This window comes from Oratosquilla oratoria, chromosome 7, assembly GCF_046742065.1.
Source record: "Oratosquilla oratoria isolate Oo_2021 chromosome 7, ASM4674206v1, whole genome shotgun sequence".
Classification (NCBI taxonomy): domain Eukaryota; kingdom Metazoa; phylum Arthropoda; class Malacostraca; order Stomatopoda; family Squillidae; genus Oratosquilla; species Oratosquilla oratoria.
Genome location: NC_134783.1, coordinates 34,898,782 through 34,925,530, shown reverse-complemented (window position 1 = coordinate 34,925,530; position 26,749 = coordinate 34,898,782). Strand labels below are relative to the sequence as shown.

Genomic DNA, 26,749 nt, shown 5'->3' with positions numbered 1-26,749 from the left:
GTTACCTCTCCATAAGGGAAAAGGTAGAAGAATACAGCTGAAGACATAAAAGAGCTTGGGCCCAGTCTGAAGATTGATTGTCAGGCCCTCAGTGTTGCACCATGGAGGTGAGGAAGTTGACAGGTTTTGAAAATGGGCACTAGAGAGATGATTCTCTTTGCTGTCCATTTTGCAGGAACACAACAAGCAGGTATCCATAACTGAAATATCTTTTCCTGTTTATTACTAGTAGATAAGTAATTGGAAGCAAAAGTAGAAAAAATCATACAGTACTCTACCTTTGATACACTTGAACTGCTCAAGGGCAGAGGTGCTTCCACGTACCATACCTGATGCCTCCAAGTTCTCTAATTGCTTCTTGATATCATCAAATGCTTCTGTAACCTGAGATTAGAAATGTAACATTGATCAAATTTTGGTCATTATATATAATCTGCAGTTCACCAGTTTTAAATCCACTGTTCCTTTTGCATAATATGAAGATTAATCTGACAATACTTGCCACATCACAACATTGTTGTGAGAAGCCTGCATGAGATGCTACAAAGGAAAAAGGACACCCACATACAGCTGAATCACAAAATAAATACAATGCTCAATAAGAAATACTCTATATAGTATGTACCAAATGGCCTCTTCCCCGTTACAAGGAAGGTAGCTACTCAAGGCATTCATCTACCATTCACCCATCCCACACCCATTTGTTCCCTTTTTATCTTAGTTCCTTGTGGATGAAGGGGCATCCCTGCGCCCCCCCCCCCACCACCACACACACACTACCTGGGTCAGAAGTAATGCAGTAATATACAACACTCCACAGCATGACCCAACAGTCAAAGTTGGTTTACTCCCACCAATTCAAAAAGAAAAACATAAACAAAATAGATGCAGTAAAACAATAGTTATTTTTACACAGACTAGTTCATATCTACAGAACATATCACAAACACAATTCTTAAGACATGACCTGAGACTACAGAAAAAATATATACATATATCCTAAACTATACACTAGAGACCATCTTATTAATAAACAAAGGAAAGAGCCTAACATCAAAAGTAAAGGAATAGAATATCTTTTTTCAATTCTCTCTTGTGCAAAACCTGTGACCATTCTTGCTTCTCTCTACTATATATATATATATATACATATATATATATATATATATATATATATATATATATATATATATATATATATATAATAGTGGAAACAATCATTCCTGGAAGAATCAAACACAAATGCCATTCATACATCGCAAATTTGTCAACCTTGTCTTGTCTACCTAAACATTACTTCTGGTACATTAAGTACAATGAGGGCAGTTTTGATAAAGCGCTGCTAAAGATAGGTTTCATCATCCAGCACAGACTACTTGGAGATGAATTGTAACTGTTGAATGGAATTTCACACTAAAAAAAAAAAAAAAAAATTATATATATATATATATATATATATATATAAAATAACAAAATTAAATAAATAGACATAAATAAATAGATCAATAAATAAACAAATAGAACTACATATGCATCCTTCATTTTTCTTTTACAACATTACTGGATCTTCAATGGTCATGAAAACATATCTATCTTAAAATTAAATTTATCACTTGGATCAAATATAACTATATAATCAAACATGGATAACTATACCTGTGATTCTTTGATGTCATACAAGTAAACTTGGTATCCAGCACTAGCAAACAGCATTGCCCAACTCCTTCCAATGAGACCACTGCAGATGATAGTTTTTATTATTAAATCAAGTGAAGTAAGTAACATTTTTAATGAAGCCACATAAAAATAACACATGAAATAAGATAATAAGTCAAGATCTGCATTAGAACATATATATATATATATATTTCTACATCTAAATTAGTACTCTGTATATACACACGCTTAATCTATTGTTCCCTGGTCTCATTTGCAAAGACCCGCGGCCTTCTGGTAACCGGCAACAGCCTCCTCTGTGCATACAGGTAGTGTATTTTACCATAGTTTACAAACATGCTTAAGCTATGGTAAAAGTCACTACTTGTATTTATACACAAAATACAAAGTTGAAAACAAGCGCATAAATGGGCAAAGGTGACGGCCTCGGCTGCATCTAGTTCGTGTCTCCTGACGCAGGTTCATCACTATTAACAGATGGATAGTCTCACATTGAAAGGATCAGATTTATGCCTAGAAAGAGTCAGTACTCATGAGCGATGGCCAGAACACAGTGTAGTGACGCAGCCACAGGCGGTCACACACTTCCCATAGTTGGCAAGAGGTGAATATGAGCTAGCCAATCAGGAGCCAGCAAATGGTTCTCGAGCGGCTAGCGACCTCTCTTGCCAACTACGCTGAGCCGCGAGCGACCCTTAAATAGGGCAGCGGCGGCTAGTCAGGACAGAATGGTAATAGCCACGGCAGCAGCAACAATATCTCGTCCAGTCTTGTAGCAGTTCCATCGAGCCTCGCCGTCATCAGCCGCCACCGCCTCTGACGTTAGGCTCACCGTCCAGCTACGACTGATCAGATCCACTAACCAGTGGCTATTACTTGTGGTTTTACCAAAGAGATTAGAATAAGAGACCAAAGTGAATTTCATTTTCCCTGGCTTGTTCGAACCAAACCACTACAACAGTAGTGTTCGCGAGCAACAGATCGAGAATCAAAGTACTGTAATAGGCTGTTAAACAACAAGGAGAGGCCTGATATATATATGGAACTGTAATTATGTTTGGCTGCCTGCTTAAATGAATAACAATTAGCCATGCCTTTTTTATTTCTTGGACCCACCTCTCCCTAACCCATCCATATTTCGGGATCGTCTGGGCCATCGCACCCACTTTCATGGGATCGGGTTTCGTGACCGTGTGTGTGTGTGTGTGGGGGGGGGGCTCTAGCACTAGTACAACAACAACAACAATAATAATATTAATAATAAGTTTATTTGGCAATAAATCAAATATATCAAATACAGACAAAGAAAAATACGTAGTTCGAAATTAGTTACAATTACAACTGCTGAGGATAACAAAAAACCATGTGGTCCTCATTAGACTGTTATTCTACACATACAGGTTAGGGGACTAGAACAGTCATGAGTAATACCAATCAGTACATATATTACATATAAACATTATTATAGACTTGCTAGTACTTTCAAAATGTTTGTATGACATAGGATTGAGACCAAATTTTGAGTACCAACATATTAAAAGAACATTGCACATATTACTCAATTGCAAATTGATGAATTAATTACAAAAATGACCTATACTTCAGGACGGTGTGGGCAATTACACATAGTTTGAACACCAATAAAATGACAGGTGTGTAAAAAGGACGCTTTTAGCGGTAACCCTATTTCTCTGTGAGATGTTGCTACTCAGGGGCAATAGCCCCCTTTCATACACGACCATCATTTCATTTTCCTACAGACTTCTCTCCCCCTCCCATATAAAACCTATCACGCACAAGCGGGTGGTCAGTTCCTAAGCAGTTCATAGTGCTGATAGACAACGCACGCTGATCTATCTACCAACAAAGAGAAGGGAGTTGGATACTTAGTAGTACATGAAGGCATGAAGGAAGTATATAGCCAAAGGTGAACTAAAACGATGTAGTGTGACTGCAGGTAGTAGGTCCTTTGCAGTATTTAGACTGGGTGAAAATGCAAAATAATGTAAAAACACCACATGAAGACGGAGCCACATGAAGACGGTGGTACGACGTTTCGCTTCTTAGGGTACGTGCAGGCAAGGTCTAAATATACAGGTCAGACCGTTTGAATTATTGTGCGCAGCTTCTGACATCATTTGGCTGGGTCCGTTTTCTCTTTGTGAAACACTGAAGAAAACTGTGAAACGCCAAGGAAGACAGGAACTATAATATTTTATATATATATATTATATATATTATATATTCGTATATATAGACAGGAACTATAATATTTTATATATATATATTATATAATATTTGTCAGAATATAACTAAATGCGTGGAGCGGTGCGAGCGAAAGCAACGTCATTCTCGAACGACGCACCAGCTTCAACTGACAGCTATAGGACCCGAGAACCCCACTTTGAACAGCCAGGTGACGTTCACGGGCCCGCTGCGCCAACTCCCTCGAAATTCGGTCGGAAGTGGTTAGACCTTATATCCTTAGATCTTGCGTGCAGGTACATTTGTAATGCTCTAACCGAAACGTCGAACATTAATAATAAAGGCTTCGTCCTCACATGCTGTTTTCTTTTGACAGAATCGTCAGCAACTGCAATTTGCATACGCACATCAAATGATGAATTTGAACACACTTGGACAAAGCATGGAAGGGTCAGGAGCTATATTTCAATTATAAGGTAAATATACAATATAAAAAAAAATCCGCACATGCCGACGCCACTGCTGCCACAATAGTAGCAGAGTTCTGAGCGGGATGTACAGGCCTGATAAAGGCCTCTTCTGGAACGTCTACTGCCACTAACTACTGTAAGAAACTTTCTCGTCCCTAGACGAGCGAACTAGTCCTGAGAGTTCTTCGGACTCAACTTCGGAGGGTGGGCAGTACTCCACCTCCTCCCATCCAAGACACACATACACACTTCGTAAATTTCTGTATTGAGGCAAAATGTCTTATAATGGCTGTAATGTGAGGAAGATATTCAATTTCTTAGATATTCTTTGTGAGAAATGAGAAACCTTACTATAACGTCTCTTCCACCGCACCCAGCGGATTATGTTGCTTAGAGTATGTTGTTAATCGGCTATTTAGGGCAGACTTACCCTAGATTGGTGGAGGTGGCGCGCGCTGGCGATTCCAGTGGGCATGTATCCAAATGCATACACAGAATAAAAAATTAAAATAAAATATATGCGTGTGTTTTTTGTCCATTTAAAGTTACTATAATATAAATATAGGGTTCGTAGAGTCCTGCTAATACAAAATTAACGTAATTCCAAAATAAAAAATGACAACTATGAACAATTGAAAAAAACTTTGACAGAAAATCAAAGGATTGAGATTACGTGTTCCTGAGCCTAATATAAGAGGAACTTGGTAAAAAAAACCATTATAACAATGACCTACATATGTCAATTCATCTCACACAAAACCTTTAAAACCTCAATTGTACAAAAAAAAAAAACTTCGTCCTGACTAAATGAAAATGGGTGATTTTGGAAATGATTTTTTATGTGTAATGTGTAAAAATGATGCATATAATTATTTTTCTTTTATGAAATTGTGTTTCTATGTGAAAAATATATTCTTTGTATGAAATTGCACTTACATAGAGACGGAAGTGGAGTGTGAGAGGGGGAGGGGGGGATTGGTGCGTAGGCCTATGTACTGAGGGAGAGGAGGTAACCGGATGTGGAATTTAGAGGGGGAGGGGAAGACAGGATGTAATGACAGCACTCAAATCCCTATGAGGACCTTCTAAGCATTCAATAAATGTCTCTGGCGACGCAAAAACTATAAAGAGGTGATGTTGCGAGCACTGTGCCAACATGGCACTCTCTCCTAGAACCCTCATTTACAGTCACGATGGTTATATTACTTTCATTTATTGTCACCGCCGTATTATCACAACCACGTTGAAACTCATGAGAGTTTACATGCTGTGCTAACTCATCTTCAGTGTACTATATAGTACGTTTCATTTTTGGTTTCGACAACCTAAAATAAAATTGAAAAAACTTCATAATGACAATTCCTTCTTTATTATAGAGTTGTGTATACAATTATAGTGTTTTTTTCTACCTATACAATACAAAATTTTTGTTTCTAAGCTACCATGTGAAGATATATAATGATTTGACTTTTCCCATCCGATGTCAACAAGCGTAACGTAAACGGTGGGAACTGTGCCAATTGGATACACACTACCTTATAGGGGCTATATTATATATGCAGATGGGGTCAAAACACCCTTAAAAGAAAATATATAATCAGTACTGATAACTCAAACAATAAAAGTTACCACATAAGCATTATTATGGACAAAAAAGCCCGCGAAAATTTAAGCGCGAAAAGTGTGTATCCAATTGGCACACCTCCACCAATCTAGGGCTGTACAGTAGCGTAGCTACGTAGCTAGCTACTAGGGAATGCTTGGAGCTTAATTGAATGTTTTCTTGACTCGCTTCCACTATGCGGAAACCTTTCCTGTTACTGCAAATTCAACGTTAGAAATACTATCATTATTATTCTTTATCACTGTTGTCATTATACTTTCTTGTCATAACGTTGCGACCACCATGGTTTCCTTCAAAGGCCTGGTGGTCTCAATATTAGGACAATAAATTTATTCCCAACCTATCTTCTTTCATTTACCCTTCCCCACCTAGTTATTTCATATATATATATATATATATATATATATATATATATATATATATATATATATATATATATACACACACACATACACAAAACTGTTCGAATCGCTGGGGATATATTGTACAGATTTACCAGTACTTACCTAACCTCCAGACTATACAAGTGGGCAAGCAACTTCGGTTGTGATTTCACAAAATGAAGATGTTAAAAACTCATGATAACTATACATATTACATATCACCATCCTGCAATATCAATTAATGTTCTTACCTGCCCAGTACGCCAATCTTCTCGGACTTTGACATGATTATGGTATTGTTATTCTCGGGTTTCTCAGTTGTCCCACTGCTTCAAGTGAAAGTGCTTGAACACGCAAACTACATTTTTGAAAAGAAATGTGACAAAAAGATAAAGTTATGCTACACATATCCTTGTGTGTGTATATATATATATATATATATATATATATATATATATATAGATATATGTATATATATATATATATGTATATATATATATATATATATATATATATATATATAGTTTAATTAAATTTTATGTGTAGAAGGTAATTTTATGTTTACTTTTTCTGATTTAGTCGTAATATACAAATTTCTTTATCATTAATTTTGTTGTTTAGGTATAGGTTGACTTGAATCTAATAAAGGGTACATTGCGGCACATGAAAGACGATTATTAGGGAACATAGTTATCTAAACACCTATGCCATCTCCCGGCCAGAGACGACAACTAAACGGTTATACAGTACATGTGCGCTAAGAGCTGAGACGGCAGTGGTAAAAAATAAGAAAAGAAAAAAGGTTTTAGTGAGAATTAGGCAACTAAGATAGTTGTAGAAACAACACCGAGACAAAATATTGTTTTTGTTGAGCCTGGCTGAGGTTTTGAATTTCTTATTTCATGTATGAAAATATAACTTAGAAGTTAGAACACTAATATGCACGTTTCTAGCATTTTATAGTCCTTATTTTACCCAAATAGCATGATCTAAGTGCCTGATAGCAGACAAACCAAAAGGGCGCACAACTGTTGTTTACATTCTTGCAATACGTGACTTCTCATCGAATGAAGAAGATATATAGGATTTGCATGCCCTTCCGTGTTCCAATGTGGGACGGTACAAGGATACATGTAACCAAATATAAATATACAATAGACTATGTAAAAATGCATATTTTTGTTGATTTACAGCAAAATAGATAATTATCAATTGGTACTTTTCTTTCAGGCTGTACATGTCCTGCATCAGAATGGAGAATATATATATATATTTATATATATATATGAACTATTGAAAATGTTCAAAGAAGGGCTACAAGGATGATTCTTGGTCTGAAGAACCTGAGTTAGGAGGAAAGACTGAAAAAATAGATTTGCCTCCTTCATGGTCTACAGAAGAGTATGGTGACACGTCGCTGGTCAAAACCAGACTGGCCGTCACACAACTCGAGCTAGGCTTATATACTCGCCGTGGTTAGCAAGACGTCTCGGCCATCTACAGCCAGCAGCTAATCAGAAACTCGGGAAAGCTCTCCGGGAACCTTGGCGAAGCCGCCAGCCTCCTTTAAAAGGACGGAGTCTTGCCGGAATGTTGCAGGTTAGGGTTAAAGATCTCCCCTATAAAATCGAAGGCCATGGCATTGAGACTCTGGAAAGAAGGGAAGCACCTCACCATCCAGGACCTTAGGCTGGACTGGGTTTACCAGTGTCAGTACCTGGGGGTCTGGATTGATGAGAGGCTCACCTTTCAGAAGGAACTAACCTATCTCAAGGAGAGACTGAAGGCAAGAACTACAGTTATGAGAGCAATGACGGGGAAAGCACTTGGTGCCACGCATCGGGTCCTTCGCACATTCTATGTGCACGCAGTCCGCAGTTTGGTGGACTACGCCGCCCCAGCTCTCATAAATGTGGCGACTGCCAAGCTTGAAGACCTGGAGCCTTGCCAAAATGCCGCAGCAAGGATTATCCTGGGAGCTCAACCTTGGACTAAGATCGTTAACCTCCAAATGGAGGCTTCATTGCCTTCATTAATATCACGGGTCAGAAGGCTGGAGGTCGACTTTCTTGCCAAGATAGTCAAGAGCCCCAGGATAACTGAGCTGAGTCAGAGCCTTGTGACAGCTCTGGGATGGGTGGATACTCTTATCCACTCCGATACCTGGTTATCACAGGTGGCTGGGATCCTGGACTTCTTCAGGCTCACCAGCACTCTCCTTGAGAAGGGTAGGGACTCTCCACACCCAGAGTTCAAGCCCCCACCACCATGGCTGTCGATACCTGCAACCCTCGTTGTCACAAAGCTTCCCAGTAAGAAGTTATGTGATCAGGAAAGAGTACTAGCGCATGCCCTACAAGGCATTCGCGCACTATCGGAACCTGGAATGGCGGTCTATTACTTTCTGTATATTTTTATGTATATGCCTATATGTGTTTGTCTGTATTATTCTGCCTACGGGTTTTACCTGGCAACAGAGTATCAGGAAAGTGGGTCACGGAAGCGTGCCCATATCCTGGCTATACTCGGTGCATCGAAAACTGGCCGTTAGGGCGGAGCACGGGGATTCCCCCTGTGTTGCCACATATAATTATTTTATAATTTTATTTTATTTTGAATCTTATTTCATAATTTCATAATGTTGCCACATATAATTATAATTTTTTTTTGTCACACACCACCACTGAGGTAAAAATCAAAGCAATGTTTTCTATTCAAAGGTTTCGTTTCCTCGAGTCGTGGACATGGCATATGAGCGAGAGAGAGCGACGTTGCTACTCCATCCCTTCTCTGGCCACGCCCCAACACTTCATCCAGAAAGCATTGCATCCACACGCACGTTCTCGCCATGGATGAATACATTATATATATATATATATATATATATATATATATATATATATATATATATATATATATATATATATATATATATATATATATGTATATATATATATATATATATAAAGAGAGAGAGAGCGGGCGGATGGGCGAGCCGTGTTATCTGTGGAGATGTGGCGACACCGGGAAATTCCCTAACCCCGCCTTAGCGGCCATTTTTCGTTGCGTCTACTATAGGGCCCCAAGCATCGCCTGGGGGCAGATTCCTTCTTACCGTGATTGCGTGTAGACCTACGAAATAAATTCCCTAATCTTTCAACCAGTGTTTGCACTTAACCACAAATGGTGACCCTGGAGTTACTTGGTGCCCAAGTGACCCTAATACCTAAGTGCTTCGTAACTAAGTGATTTAGGGTCATACAGATTACGTGGTTGAGTGCCTGTGCATAAACTGTGACTTAGTCACGCGCATGTAACTACGTATTTACGAACTTCAATGTGCGCAAGAGTTAATCGGAGTGCGCGGCATTGTTAACGGCAAACCTAAAATCTACACGCAACACGTATACCGGGGAAGGTCCGACAACGACACCATGAATACCTCTACTCCGCCTACAACCACTGTAGCCATTTCAACGACAGCAGCAGCAAGCACTTCTTCCCCCACGCATTCCACGGCTTCGGCCGCCGTCGCTGTTCAACCCCCACCATTCGATGAGGCATCGCCAGCAAGACGGTTTTCGTTGCTAGAGGCACAATTTGCACTAGCCAACATATCTGTCTCCCTAACAAAGTTCAACCATGCACTCGCGAACTACCGTTCCAGTGCTCAACCAGCTTGACGACGATGTCGTTAACTCCGGCGACTACGACCACTTCAGAAGGCGCTGATCGACGTCCTTACCAGGTCTCCGCCGGAACTCTTCGATGCCTTGGTACTCCAAAACAACATCATATACGATAAGCCAACGACCTTCCTCCGAGAACTCAAAACCATCGGGAAGCAACTCGGTGTCGACGATAACTTCATACGCCTGAAGTTTCTACGAGCCGTCCCAAATCGCAAATGACATTCGACCATTGCTTGTAACGCACGCCGGTTACCTAGGGTTAATGCTGCTGAATACACTGTAGTGCTGGAAACAGTTGTCAAGCCTTGGATAGATAAAGTACGCAATGGAAGACCGTATATCTTTCAGTTAGACGCAGCACATTTTCACAAAGCCCAGGCGACTCAAGAATGGATGCCAGATAATTAATCTTTACGATCATGTAACCCCAAACATGTGGCCTCTAAACTCACCTATGGATTACTACGTCTGGAGCGTTGTTGAAAGAGAAAGTAACCGACATCCTCATAATAACATAGCTTCATTAAAGACTGCCATTGTTGAGGTGATGAACGAGATGAACAAAAACCACTTGGTGCAGGCATGTCAAAGAGTCTCGTATTGAAGCAGTTATAGAATTAACATCCTTTCAAGATAAACACATACGTTCCTTTTTCCCAAACCTTGTCCCTTCTTCTGGGATTCCTTCTCAATGCATTATTTCTTTTCTTTCCGATTTCTGTCCACCTCCCTTTACTTTCCTCATTGCCTTTTCCCCCCAAATTTCGGACTTCACGGTTGGACACGGTAGGTGGCGGTTGCTTGGATAAGCTCTGCTACTGACCCCCGTTTTTCGCAAGATATACGGTGTTCCTATTATTCGGAGTTGGCCGGAGGCCGTGTTAAAACCCAGTGCATCGTACAGTGTTATCAGTGAACTTGATTATTGTGGAACTTAGCCGAAATAGTGATTTATACTCGGGGAGGGCCTCCCTGATCGAATTCCTCACATCTGCGCATGCGCAGTGCGAGATGTTTGACACAGGTACCCACATCATGGCCACATCACTCACCTGGTAAAATTGCTCAAGTCACAAATACTGCAAACTTGCCTCGTAAAATGGAATACACAGGTCCCGGCTCCCTTGCAAATGTTGAGATGGATCTTGCATTAAGTGAGGATGACGACCTGTCACTGAAAAACTGGCCTCGTCTCGATTATCACGATCACCGACAAATGACACCTGTCAATCCATCTCCCCAGCCTATGGACTTCACCAACGCTTCCGCAAAGCGCCCTATAGATAGCGATTCCGATGCCAATAGCGAAGAGACATCTCCCGCTGCCAAGGCCACCAAGAGTGACAAGGCTCTGCCTCTACAAGATGCTACCATACCCATTCCATCACGACCTGCTACGCAGAATGCACCTCCCCCACCCCCACCCCCACCTTCATCTACTTCTCTTGCCTTTGCCCCCCGTTCCGAGTATGTCAAACTACAATTCAGAGGGAACCCAAGAATTAATGAGAAACTGCGATGGCTTTCTGAAGTCGTAAGAATGTTTGGTCTTAATCGAGAACTAGCCGAGGTCAAAATGTCAGCTGTCACATCAAGTTATGTCTACATATCGAGACGCCGACAGGACATCATAGATAAGGTCAAGGATGGGGCGATTATCGTTATCTCTTGATATACAAGATTCTGTAGATAGACCGCACAAGTTCCCCACATATCTCATCACACGATATCCTGTAGATATTGAACCAACTTTAGCTAAGGAGCTAACAGGGGTATATACTGTACGCCGTTTCCTGCAGAATAAGGTACCCATCAACAGACTTGTAATTACATGGAGCCTACCTAACCCGCCCCCATCCCACATTAACTTTTCCTTCCTTCCTTGCCTACCACCATGTGAACTCCGCAAAATGCCTGACGAAAAACCATGGTGCTTCAAATGTTGGGGTATTGGTCATATCTCTCGGTATTGCAATGCCCATGAAAAGTGTGCATGGTGTTCAGCTGAACATGACTCGCGTTCCTGCCCTCATCGTAGTCCTACAGCAACCACAGTACCTACCTCTACCTCGGCATCATCGACAGACTCACCAAAACCACCTACACCAGACAAATCGCAGTGGAAATGCCCGGAGTTAATGTGTGGCATGGATGTACCAAACGAGTACGCTTGGCTCCGAGTACCCAAACTCCACCCCCACCGCCACCATCGCCGCCATCCACCGCTGCCGCCTCTCGGCAGATCATTACGCTCCAAGAGGCCGTAGAATCTCTCAAGTCTCAGTGTGTCTCCCTTACAAATCGTGTTGCAATTATTGAAACTCGATTTGATAGCATCGAAGCTCGCTTTGATTCCCTTATGGCCGCCTTTGACTCCTTGTCTACACGACTATCGGTTAACGATGCAACACTCAAATCGCTCGTGGATGCCCAGCAGGCTAACATCGCGTCAACCTCTGCACTTACTGTTAAATTTGACTCACTCGCTACTCGCCTCGAGAAAATGATTGCCATCACAGTGGACGCCCCCTCCCGAGGACCAACAGGAGGTAGTGCCCGATCCTCTACTATCGTCTCACCTGGCCTCCGAAAGAACAGAAATAACGTTCAATAACAACGCACAGCTACACATCCTCTCTTGGAATGCCTGTGGTATAACCACACCCGCGAAGGTTGCTGCACTCAGGGCCTACGTCAACCATCATCAACCGAACGTCATCTTTATCCAAGAAGCTTTTGTTGGACGTCCCACTGGTGGGGGGGCAGCCCCATCCCTTAGTGGTTATATTCCATATGTTCACCACATTCGAAATGGGCTCCTTACTTATGTACACTCCACCGTCCAGCATCGACCACTCGGCACTTCCGAAGACAATGACACGACTTACCAACTTATTGAGGTTGCACTAGGAAGTGGTACAATTCGCCTCTGTAACGTTTATTCTGCCCATGGTAAGCTGAATACTGCAGCTCTTCCTACTCCCACAACTCGTGGTATGATATACATGGGCGATTTTAATGCTAGACACCCTACCCTAGGTGACCAATCGGACACTGTAAATCGTAGCGGAACCCGGCTAGTCGACTTTATACATCACAACCATCTAACTCGCTGGAACACTGGTGGTGCAACGCACGCTCGGGGGGGTACCCTCGATCACATACTTACATGTGGACTCGTGCCTACCAACGTCAAGTGCTTTTCGGTGCCTGTCCTCTTCTCAGATCACCTCGCTCTCTGCCTTCGGTATTCAGTCCCAGTGATGCCTACTCCAGCTTACCAACGCACGCGAATCAGTATCCCCCCAAAGTATTCTCCCAACTACGTCTCCTTCGTATCTGCACACCTCCCCAAGTTTAATGTTGAATCTCCTGAAAAGTTATACAACTCTCTTGTCACCTGCACACACAACTTTTTCGATCGTTATGTACGTAGGCCAAATATCAAACGCCAGACGAGAGTACAGCCTTGGATGCTCAACGACCGTATACTAACAGCAGAAAGACAGGCAGAAGCAGACGGCCTTGCATATCAGAGATCTCCTAACCCCGACACTCTACGGCAATACCAAGAATCAAGTTCCGCCTTGGTAACCATACAACAGTGTGCACACACTGACGCCTGGAACCAATTCACTAATGGCATCAACCAACAGACGAGCGTGGGAACCATGTGGAGACTTATTAAGAAGGTGATCCGAAAGAAGACACCCATTGGTCTTCACCATAGCCCATCTCATTACGCACAGGCCCTCATAGAGGATTGGTCTGAACAATCCAGTGTTCGTAATCTCCCAGCGCATATTAGAGAGTCCCTCTCCACTCATTCGTTACATCGCACTCTTCGTCTGTCCGCAGCTATGCTAGAACCACATGAGGAGGACAATATACCCATAACAAAATCCGAATTATGCCGTGCTCTTGCCAGCAGTAGGTCGACAGCTCCGGGTGATGATGGTATCACGTACTCAGTCCTCCGCCTTCTCCTAAAAGTACCAAGTGACCCCCTCCTCCGTCTCTATAATCTCTGCCTACGATATGGATATGTTCCACAAGCCTGGACGACCAGTCTCATTGTTCCAATTCCTAAACCCGGTTCCGACAAATTCCGACCCATTTCCCTCACGTCCTGCTTTAGCAAAGTGCTGGAGCGTATTCTTCTCAACCGCCTCATGTTCCGCCTCCACGACAAACTCTCCACTAGGCTCTATGGTTTTCTGCCCCACCGCAGCACACATCACTGTCTCTATGAATTATACACCCGCCTCTCCCCTACCAGTATTGTGGCCTTTCTAGATCTCAAAAGTGCGTTTGACATTGCAAACAAGGATATCATCCTCGATCAGCTTGTAGATTTTAATATCAAAGGGAATCTCTTGAGATGGGTGCAAGGATACCTGAGCAACAGATCGTCTCGTGTACTCTATAAAGGGGCTATTAGTGCTACCAGGAGATTTGACCTTGGCACCCCACAGGGAGTGTCCTCAGTCCATTTTTATTCAATGTCCTCATGCATCGCCTTCTCTCTCTACTCCCTGATGTCCCTTGGACCCACGTTACATGTTATGCATACGATCTTTTCATTCTTTCGACCTCCTATGAGGATCTACAGCTCTTTCTGCACTCGTTTTATGAACACTCATCTTCATGTGGTCTCATCATATCCCCCGAAAAGTGCAGGATCTTCTCTCCCCGTAAGCCACGAACACTCCCTGCTTTCCTAGTAGGTACCAGCGTTATACCACTCTGCACGCAGTATATCTACCTGGGAGCGCCCGTCCGCGTCACCCCCCCCACCCCCGTACGGCAGCGTATTCATCCACTTGTTGATGACGTATTGACTCGACTACAACAACGCCTAACACCTCTTCAGTGGCTTACCAACAACGCTGCTGGGATCTCCATAGCAGTGGCAAGAAATATATACGTAACATTTATCCGTTCAGTCATCGATTATCTCTCTCCTGCCTTATGTCAACTACCTAAATCAGCATTGAACCCCCTCGATAAATTTCAAAATAAAGCTATGCGGCTCATACTAGGTTGCCCAATCTCTACTCGGGTTGCCAACATGCTACAGGAACTACATCTATCCCCTCTGACGCTAACGTAACATATTTCACTGTTAAATGATTACACACCCCACATATTAGCCCACACTACTCGACTGTCATCACAACGTCTCTCGACCCCACCGCACCTCGACCCCGACACCAACCTGGTGGTTGCGCCCTTATTAGAACCATTTGCACAAACCTACAGAGTATAGGATTTCATATTCCTAGACAAGAAATTGTTCACAATCCGCCCCCCTGGAAGGTTCCGCTCCCCGCCGTCACCTATACACCAACATGCAAGAGTGACCTGCCCCTACTACAGAAGCAACTAGCTCTAGAAAACCATCGCCAAAGTGACCTCTTCCCTCCCAGCTGTTCATACAATATACACAGACGGGTCACTGCAACCGGACGGAAACACGGGCTGTGCCATCTACTCGCCTAGTATGGTTCCACCCCATGGAGGCTGGATTGGACGCCGACTACCAGGTTTCCTTAGCTCAACTTCCTGCGAGCTCCACGGACTCCTGGATGCTGTCAATCTACTGCTACGTATTGGTAGTAATGGCCTAATTATCTGTGACTCTCAATCTGCTCTCCGTGCCTTGTCCTCCCAAAAATCAGAATCCCATAACCTAGTAACTCTCATTCTATTTCAGTTAGCCACAGCCCTTGAGCACTCCCTTGTTATTCACTTCCTGTGGATCCCTTCTCACGTAGGAATAACTAGCAACGAGACAGTGGACCTACTCGCCAAGGCAGCCTGCGAACAGCCCTCACCTACAACTGACGCTTCACCTGGTTCCCTCTCATTCTACAGACGCAAAATTCGTGCTGCAGCTCATTTGCCTATCGTTCACCGTAGGAATATCGAACGACCTTCGAGTGTGACCATTCAGCACTATGATCACTTTGCCAATCGCCCCCACAAATATCGCCGCCGAGGACTCTTAGTTAGAAGACATAATGTGGTATCTGCTCGACTTAGATTAGGCTACAGACCAGTGTGGCAGGTGAGCGAGACAAGAGACATGCCTCAATTTTCTTCCTGTAAACTGTGTGACTTGCCCAATGCAAATAACCTTCAGCATTATTGCCTTGAATGCCCTGCAGTAACAGATTTAATCCCCCATAGAGAGTCTGTCATTGATGTATGTAAATACTTGCTTGCCGATAACCATTTAGAAACACTACTCTTACGTCACCCACACTTTGGTGGGTGCTAACTATCGCTGTACGACGTAATAATTCTCATGTATGATCTTGTCTCTTATATCATGACTGTGATATTGTACATACTTTTGTTTTGTATATACTGTTGACTGTGATTGTTTTATACATGCTGTTATTACCACTGATTATATACCGTGTCTTCCACCACTGTGTCCCAACCTCTGAAATTTTGTACGAATTGCCACCTCAGTCGAACAGCGTGTCCTATGAGTCACGATCCGCATGTAAATAGCTAATTACCTATGTACTAGGCTTGCCGCTCTTTGAGCGTAATAAAATGATTCAAACCCCAAATTTCTTCGTCTTTCATTTTGTTTATATACCAATCGTCACTTTTTCTCTTTTGCTACCCTTTCCTTTGGCAGGATTCTATTTATGCACCCGAATTTTTTTTTCTGAATGACTCAAAATCTGTTATCTTTCTCTTTCATTTTCTTTCACACTTCTTGAGGACATGTAAACCAACGCTTTCTACTAACTGGGTAACATCCTATCTGATATATAAATTACTTTATAACAAAAAGATTATGTGTAACCAATGAAATCTATTGTCTCTCCAACGTTGTTTTTTAAGACCGTCTATGACACTCCGATATGCTAAGTTTTCCGTTATGCATCTTTAAATGATGTCAACATCATATGTCCTACTTTATTCCCTATACTAAAACGTACAACCTGTACCACACAACACATCCACAAGAATAAATTTGACTATAGTATAGTCAAATTTAATATTGACGTAAGCAAGAAACACTGGAATTACTTACCGCCTCGGGTCTCTCCTTCTTCCCCTAGCCCGCTTTCTCTCCTCATCACTACCTGCATCATTTCTTCATTTGACTCTGCATTATTGACTTTCCACACTTATGATATTCACACTTGTATATATACAGTCATCCTTGCCACGCTGACTTTCTACAGTACATGAGTCTCGGACTCTCGTCGCCTCTACTAAACTACCACTACCAACCAGCATTCACTGCACTGCCCGCGACATGGACGGAGGTGCAGCGGAGGCACACACACACACCCATTCAGGGTCTGTACCCACCAAGGTGTCCTTCCAATTCATAGAGAAAAAATTAGTTGTCTTTGTAACACACACACTACCAACTCCAAGTCAAATTGCCAAAAAAATCTACCCTTGATATATGCCTGGCGTGTCAAAATCATAACGTCGGCTGCTAATCCATAAACAATTGTCACTCTCTCTACTAGGTGAGTTTAGAGTTCCAAGTGATTTGCACACCCACCAAGTTCTCGGTGTAAAGTCGACGTGAAAAAATTGTCAATAATATGTTTTACGTAATTGTTTATTTTTAGATAATTACCATTAAATATGAGATACCACTAAAATATACCTACAGGGTGGTATTTGTACTCGTCTAATGATTGATTACTTGCTGCCAAACATAGTCAAACGCACGGAAGTATGCTAACAAAATCAACATTCTTTTGCTGCATTTGGCAGCTAATTGCAATTGTATATGAAGAGTATATTTCATATATCATGATAGAGTCTTTTCCACTATATAATGTTTATCAATTATTCACTAGCGTCAATAATTTATGTCGAAATTTAAAGACAGCGTTGGATTCACCAAGAAATCAATTCATCAACGACGTGACCCTCAACAAGATGGATACTATGTCATCCATACTTCTGATTTACTAGCATTTTACTATGGATGAAACCTCCCAAACAAGTAACAGCTAGTTCCAGAATACAAAGCAATGAGTACGAAGAGCGTTAATGGAAAAAACAGGTAAAAACAAAGAGCGTAAACACGTGCACTGCAAACCGAAAGTCCAAATGTCAGCGTACTAATCAGGATCTGGTGAAAAACTGACCTGCGTAGCACCTTTCCCAATTGGGTCATGGGTGCACCAGTCTACGTCAAGATGAGATGGTGTAGTTTCTCTCTCTCTCTCTCTCTCTACATATATACATATATATGTATATAATGTATGTATATATATATATATATATATATATATATATATATATCAAATCAGCCATCCTGAGTCCACTGCTGAACAAACGCCTTCATAGCATTCCATGATTCACACGACAGCGCCAACCTTTGCCACGTCACTCCTACAAATCTATCTCATCTCTCCACCTGTCTGGTCTCCCATCTTCCCATCTCGCGGCGTCCACTCAGTAACACACTGACACTTGCTCCATCTCTCATCAGCCCTTCGCACCAGCTTACCTACCCAATTCCACTTCCTCTCTTGTACCGCCTCCACAATATCTTTCACTCTAGTCTTCTCTCTCACCCAACTTGCTCTCTTTTGGTCTCTCAGCGTTATTCCCATAAATGATCTCTCCATTCTCCTCTGTGCAGTCCTTAGCTTTCTTTCCATTGCCTTCGTCTGTTTCTAAGTCTCACACCCATAGATTATTGCTGGCAGAATGCAATGATTGTAAACTTTACATTTCAAACATAAAGGTAGAGAGCATCTCAGGATTTTATTATATTTACCACTTTCCAACCAATCTTTTGATTTCATTATCATGGTCTTTGGTTATTTTCACCATTCGGCCTAAATAATTATATTCTTCAACTTCTTCAAGACTCACCATCGATTATAATCTCTTTACTTTGAACTTTCGTGTTGAACATTACATTGGTTTTACTCTTATTCATTTTTAAACCTACTTTGAGAATTTCCTTGTTCAGATCACTCAGCATATCTTTCAAGTCTTCTGCTCTTCCTGAAATAAGAATAATGTCATCCGCAAATCTTAGGTGGTTCAAATATTCTCTATTAATCTTCAAATCTCTTCCCAACTCAATCTTCTGAAAATCTGTTCCAAACAAGCAGTAAATAATTTGGGTGAAATGGTATCACCTTGCCATACTCCTTTCTCAATCTTAATCTTTTTTGTATTTGTATGTAGTCAAATTATAGTGGTGCCTTTCGCATAAATATTTTCTAAAACCCTTATGATCTGTTCATTTGTACCCTGATTGCGTAACGAGTTTAGTATTGCTATTTGTTCTATCGAGTCAAAGGCCTTCTCATAATCTACATAAGCTAAACAGAGAGGTATATTGTATTCTGTCATTTTCTTGATTAGTTGGTTCATCGCCTGCAAATAGTCTAGAGTCGAATATTCACTCCTAAAGCCTGCCTGTTCTCTTGGTTTCCATCTAAAACTTGAATTAGTTTATTTGTAAGAATCTTGGAGAATACTTTATGTACATTTGATAGCAAGCTAATCAGTTGATAGTTACTAAGGTCCTCTTGGTCTCCTTTTATTTTTTTTTTTAAACAAAATCACTATAGCACTGCACCACGATTCAGGAACGATTTTTTGACATAAGCACTGGGTGTACAACTGAGCCAACTTAATATGAACTTCTTTCCCTGCGTCTTTCAACAGATCTATCAATATACCATCTTCCTAGGTTCTTTTCCTGGTTTATTTTAGAGCAAATTCTTCCTTTGTAATCTCTGGTACACTACTAATGTCTACAGATGAATTTACTGACTCAACTACAGTCTTCAACCAGTAAAGCTCTTAGTAAATTTCTTCTACTCTTTTTACCATTCTGTCTGTGCATCTAATTATTCTTCAATTTCTATCTTTCAAGCATATAATTTGCTGTCATAAACACACAAAGGGAAGCAAAGTCAAAAGCCAAGTACTTCCGCCTTATTCCACTCCCATCCACCCTTTCTTCTCTCTCATCTTAGCTCCTCATGGATGATGGGTCATCCCTGTATCCCGCCTACTGCCCTGGGTCAAAAGCAATGCAACATGACACAGTGCATTCACAGCAAAGCAGACTCATTTTATCGGTGAACCCCCTCTCCATCCCTTCATGCAGAAAAAGAGAACGAGAGAAATCCCTTTGGATTGCGTCAAAATATCATTCCTACATAACCACTCCCTACCCTTCTCCATCCCCTCCCTTACATCACAGTATCAGCAATACACAGCCATATTCCACTCACCCCTATCTCCTACCTTCTTTTGTTGAAGGTTGTACGTCTCTATATGTAGAGGGGAACCAAACTCTTCTTCTTTTAACCAGTTTAATGGTCAACTCTCTTCTACAAAAACTGCTGGCAAGTCATTAGGAAAACTCCTGAGGTTGCCAGACATCCCTAACAATTCTACAGAAAAAGGTGGCACCCTCAAGGGGTTGCCACAAAGAAATATATAGGAAATTCAGAGAACATTGTGATGGTTTCTCTGGAGGTCCAAGGCATGAAATTTCCCAGCCGTCTATGCATCAGGACGTCTAGCTTCACGTAGCAAGACACCACTCTGGTTGGTGAGACTGCCTGGCACCCTGGAGCTTTTCCTCCCTAGTGGTCATCTTCGGGGCCATAAAGTAGGCCTGGCAAGCTATCCTGGGTGCCTGGCTGAAGGGCTTTTGAAAGCTGTTCCCTTCACACATGAAGTGATGAAGTGTCCTGGTGCTGATAACGCTTTCCTTGCTCAACAGACTTTCCCCTTTAACTTAAAATCCTTTTTTCCCCATCCATCCATCTAATCCTTGGTTGTCCCCTGAAGTTCACTCCATCCACTTCTGCCTTCCATACCTCTTTTACTAGTATTTCTTCAGTCTTTCCATGTGTCCAAACCATCCCAATACTCTTTCATCAGCGCTGTCATCTCCTTTTCCATCCCAGCTCTCCTCCTCACTTTCTCATTTCTCACTCTATCTAACCTTGTAACCCCTACCATACTTCTCAGGTATTTTATCTCAAACACATTTAAGCTTTCCCTCTCTGCCTCTCTTAAAATCCATATTTCTGCCCCATACAATACCATCAATGCAATCAGCCTTCCATATAATCTCTGCATCCATTCCCAGATGCCTATTCCTCATGACTTCCACAGCAACTCTTCCTTTTCCTGTCACATGTGACCCCAAATACCTAAAGCTACCTACTTCTTCCAGCCTCTCTCCTTTAAGACTTACTTCCAACTCATTGCCATCCTCCCCCTTTGTAAAGTACATCTCAACACCTTACTTTTACCCACATTTACCTTAAACTTTCTCCTGTTGCATACCCTACCAAACTCTGGTACTGACTCCCTTAATCCCTGCTTTAACACTACCAAAAAGTGCAGTGTCATCAGCTAACAACAACTGGCTCACTTCCCACTTCTTTCCATTTTCTTTAATCATCTCCAGTCCCCTGCCTATTACCCTCACATTTATTTCCGACACCACTCCATTTATGTACACATTGAACAGCCATGGTTGACATGACACATTCCTATCGCTGACCCACCTTTACCTCAAACCACATGCTCTCTCCATTTCTAATTTTAACACAAGTTCTACTATTATTGTAAAAACTCTTGACTGCCCTTAATAGCTTTCCCTAAATCTCATATATCTGCAAAACCTCCCACAGTACCTTTCTGTCAACTTTGTCATAAGCTTTTTCCAAATCTATAAAGGCCCAAAAAAAAAACATCCTCACTAACTAAAGCTTTCAACATATCTGCCTTACCACAAAAATCTCACCCATGCAACCCCTACCTTTCCTAAACCTACATTGTTCTTCACCATTCACTCCCTCTGTTCCTCTCCTAATCCTCTCAATTAAAACCCTCTCATATGCTGTCCCAACTACACTTCACAAACTGATCATTCTAAAACTACTACACTTACATTTGTCCCCCTTTACCTTGTAAAGCGGAACTATACTTGCACTCCTCCAGCCTTTTGGTACTCTAGCCTCCCTTAGACACACATTAAACGACCTAACTAGCTACTCCACTATCACTGAACCTCCCATCTTCAGACACTCTGCATGACACCCATCTAACCCAGGTGCCCTACCTGCTCTCAGGTCCTGGAGCTGCAACGTCTACGTCGTGGGACCACCCCCCAACCCCAAGAGTTGGGGGCCAATCAGCAGCAACCACCCCTGGCCATCAGCTCTACGCAGATGGCACCGATCCCCAAGGAGGAGCTACGCCTACCTGGGGGAGTACCACAATACTTTTTTCCAACATACAATGTTACGTTTTTTCTGCATTGAGGGGTGATTTTCCGGCGATCACCCCTCTTCTTCTACTTTTAGCCGGAGATGTAGAGAGCAATCCTGGGCCCACCACAAAATACACATGCCCAACATGCTCTAAACCCATTACTTCGAGCAGACAGACAAAGGGCTCAGTTCAGTGCAATATGTGCAAAAACTGGGCCCACCTCACTTGTACAACACTTGCTGACACAAACCAATACACAAACACTTGGACATGTTCTACCTGCCCTCCAGTAACCCCACTCCCACCTCCCCAACCACAGCCAACACCCTTACCCACTCCCAATTTCCCTTTGCCCTTACCCCCGATTAGTACTCCCCTTCCTTTGTCCCCGATCTCTCCTTTCCCCACCTCTGACCCAGATCCTACACCTTCCCCACTACCACCCCAACCTCAACCCCAAACGGCAACATACAAAACACACAACATCAATATATTACAACACAACATTGACGGTATTAACACTAAAAAACATGAACTTGAACACTTTCTTAAACAACACAACATACACATTGCGATTTTACAAGAAACAAAACTAAGACACTCACACAAAACACCATCATTTCATAATTACACCACCATCAGACAAGACCGGACTGACGGCAATGGCGGTGGACTCATCACCCTGATCCACCACTCCATCTGTTTTGTGGACACAAGTGCCACAACCAAAATTCTCCTCCCTACCACAGATAACACAACAGAAACCCAATCCATTCGTATCCGCACAGGCAACAATTCAACACTGACAATAGTTAACATGTACATTCCCCCCCAATCATCCCCCACAGTTCCAAACACCTTCAGACCTCAACTTAGCCAACTAACCTCAATCCCCAACCTGATCATGGGTGGTGACTTCAACGCCAAGTCGTCTGCCTGGTATGTCGACAACCCTGACACAGACAGAGGGCTTGATATACAGACTGATTTCGACTCATTGACTATCATGAACAACACCCATACTCATACACATCTCCCATACCACCCCCTCTACACTCCCTCCTCTCCTGACACCACCTACTGCTCCCCCTGCCTAACCCCAACAACATCATGGAGAGTGGTCGGAGCCCTTGGCTCTGACCACCTTCCAATCATCATCACCACCAAAACAAGATGCACCCCAGCTGGCCACAGACACACTTACACCAATTACAAGAGAGCTAACTGGGAAGCCTTTACTGAAGAGACAGAACAACATTTTGAAACACTTAACAGTACACCAATCACAAACATAAACAATGCTGTGCACGCTTTTAATACAATCATACAAAACGCAGACAAGAGATACATCCCTAGAGGCAACAGAAAATCACACAACCCCAACTTCACACCAGAAATCCAAGGCCTCATCAGACAACTTGACACACTTAAACACGATACCCCCACACCTATCCCTCAAAACATAGCAGACCAAATACAAACACTAAACACTGTGATTGCCAATAAAATACATGAACAAAAAACACAAAATTGGCAAAACTTTATCAATACACTTGATCACAAAACAAACACCAGCAAATTGTACAAAACACTCAACAGCATCACACTATCCAACACTAACACTACACGCTCTCACGCAGCAATAATCACAACAACAGATAATCTACCCTCAAACAGACAACAAGCAAACGCACTCATACGTCATTTTGCACAGACGAGCCATCTTACATCTCACCCTGACGACCGACGCACCATTCGACGTAAGAAAGACTTTCCCACAGACTCAGACTATACACCCTTCATAGACAGTCAGACAAAACTCATAATGCATAATCTCAAGCACTCATCTGCCTGTGGCCCTGATAACATAAGCAACATCCACCTAAAACACATTGGACCACAAGGTATACACGCACTCACAAACATTGCAAACTACAGCTATTCACACAACACTATACCCGACATCTGGAAGCATGGTAAAATAATCACCATTCCAAAACCGAACAAAGACCCAACAATCCCAACATCGCACCGCCCAATCACACTTCTCTGCACCCCCTCTAAAGTCATTGAACGTCTATTACTTAAACTTGTCACACCATATATTCCCCTTGCTGACTCACAACACGGTTTTAGGCCACTACACTCCACAAACACTCTTCTGACAAACCTCACACAAAGAATTTTAGATGGCATCAATTCAGATAGGCCCCACCACAGAACACTTCTTATAACATTGGACATTAGTAAAGCTTTTGATGCTATCCCCCGCCACAACCTAACAAATAAAATATATAACACAGACATGCACAATAACACCAAAAGATGGCTGGCCAATTATCTGGCAGGCAGGAATGCTCATGTGTCATATAATGGCCAATCATCGCACATCAGAAACATTAAGAACGGAGTACCACAGGGCTCAGTTCTACCCCCCACATTATTTAATCTATACATGCATGACTTACCCACACCAGACACCTCAGAAATACAAATCTCTTCCTACGCAGACGACATAACAATCACATGCACACATCGTAACACAGACAAAGCTGCAGAAATAATCCAGCCTTACCTTGACACACTCAACACATGGTTCATCACAAACAGACTCAAAATAGCTCCAACCAAATCTACAGCAACACTTCTCACCAACTGGACAAAAGAACACAAATACATACCTCATCTCTACATCAACAACACTCTAATACCACACACAAACACACCGAAAATTCTTGGTGTAACATATCCATGTCTTTCAAACAACACCTCACAAACATAAAAAACAAATGCACACCTAGACTTAACGCACTTAAGTCAATCACTGGAACAACATTTGGACAAAACAAAGAAACTAATATAACAATATACAAACAATGCATACGCTCAGTGATGAATTATGCGAGTCCTGCATGGGCTCCTAATCTCAGTGAGACACACCACAACACCCTTCAAATCATACAAAACAAAGCCCTAAAAACAATTACAGGCTGCACAAATACAACACCTACAGACCATTTACACCATGAAACAAAAGTCCTCAAAGTCAAGGACCACCTCGACATGAGAGGCACACAAACACTTGCTGCAGCCACCACAAACACATCACACCCGCTACACTACATAGCAGAACACCCACACACACCAAGAAACATTAAAACTACACCCAAAGTCCTTTATTACGCACAGATACTCTCTTCTCTTCCTCCACAACCACCAAATACCAGCCTCCGGAAACATATTCATAATCATATCACTCACCGCTCCATTAACACACTGAAAGACAACACACTGCTGCATGCCAGACCCCCTGATATCCACCCTTCTGAATCCTCTCTCCCACGTAAGGACAGAGTCCACTTGGCCAGACTGCGATGCGGTCACCACCCAGCACTTCTAAGCTACCAGAAGAGGCTGGACGACCGTGTTGTGAACAGCTGCCCAGGATGTAACACTTCACCCCATACCATACAACACATAATGGAAAACTGCATTATACACAATCATGCACGCAAACAACACAACATACACTCTATAAAGGATTTGTGGGAAAACCCAGTTTCGGCTGTGGCCTTCCTTGGGGAGACGGGACTGCTCGGACAGACAGTCTAGGGAACGACAACAACAACAACAACCTGCTCTCATCATTTTCAAAACTACTTGCACTTTATCTTTTCTTATTTCTCCTTCATATACAGGTAAACATCGACTTACGATTGTTCGACTTTACGATGACGACGGCGACGACGACGACATGATAATTTAACCCCTTCCATACGGTGCCGCACACGTAGGCGTCATGAGGAGCAAGTGGATTCGCGACGCTGCCATATCGGCGTCTTGATTATATTTATTGTAGTCGCCCCTGTGTTTTTACATTCTCTCAAATGTGGCCTGAATCCCATTCTCTGTGGTTTTCAAAATTCGCGGGTGAAAGAGAGAACGATCGATATAAGCGGTGACTATATTTTATGATGCGAGTATTATTACGTCACATCGTACGCAGGCATTGGCTGCTGCTCGCGAGATTTAAGTTCCGTACTGAAAATACATATTATAGTGTTTGAATATGGTAAAAAGGATAAAAACAATTAAATAAACTACTGTACATGTTTAATAGGCTATATTCAGTATCTCTGGTGTTTAATATACAAGTAAGCTAGGTACAGTGACCACGGAACAGAGTGATACACAAATTGGGGATCGACTTACGATGAAATCGTCTTACGATGGCTCTATCGAAACCTAATGCCATCGTAAGTCGACGTTTACCTGTATATCCAGGTGAATTAAATGTTGTAACACACTTGTAAGATACACTGTAAATCCTACATTCAGAGATAAATGCTGTTGAAAGATGATTCACATATTATGACCACTTTAGTACAATGATGCCTACATTGGCATCATGAAGCATGAGTGGGTACACAAGGATGC

General features: G+C 42.2%; 1 protein-coding gene across 3 annotated transcripts in view; it reads right to left on the bottom strand.

The window, feature by feature from the left end:
- The window catches only part of LOC143027056 (lambda-crystallin-like), a 35,602-nt gene extending 18,293 nt beyond the window's left edge, over window positions 1–17,309 (bottom strand). The window contains exons 1-3 of one of the 3 annotated variants that reach the window (XM_076187949.1): window positions 17,109–17,309; window positions 1,657–1,738; window positions 279–384 (exon numbers count right to left, since the gene is read on the bottom strand). In XM_076187949.1, coding sequence (XP_076044064.1) covers window positions 279–384; window positions 1,657–1,713 — 163 coding nt within the window. In that variant the 5' untranslated portion in view covers window positions 1,714–1,738; window positions 17,109–17,309. Of the gene's footprint in view, window positions 1–278; window positions 385–1,656; window positions 1,739–6,610; window positions 6,741–17,108 lie in introns of those variants that run through there. The other 2 variants (XM_076187948.1, XM_076187950.1) reach the window with 2 other exon arrangements.
- Window positions 17,310–26,749: the final 9,440 nt, after the last annotated feature.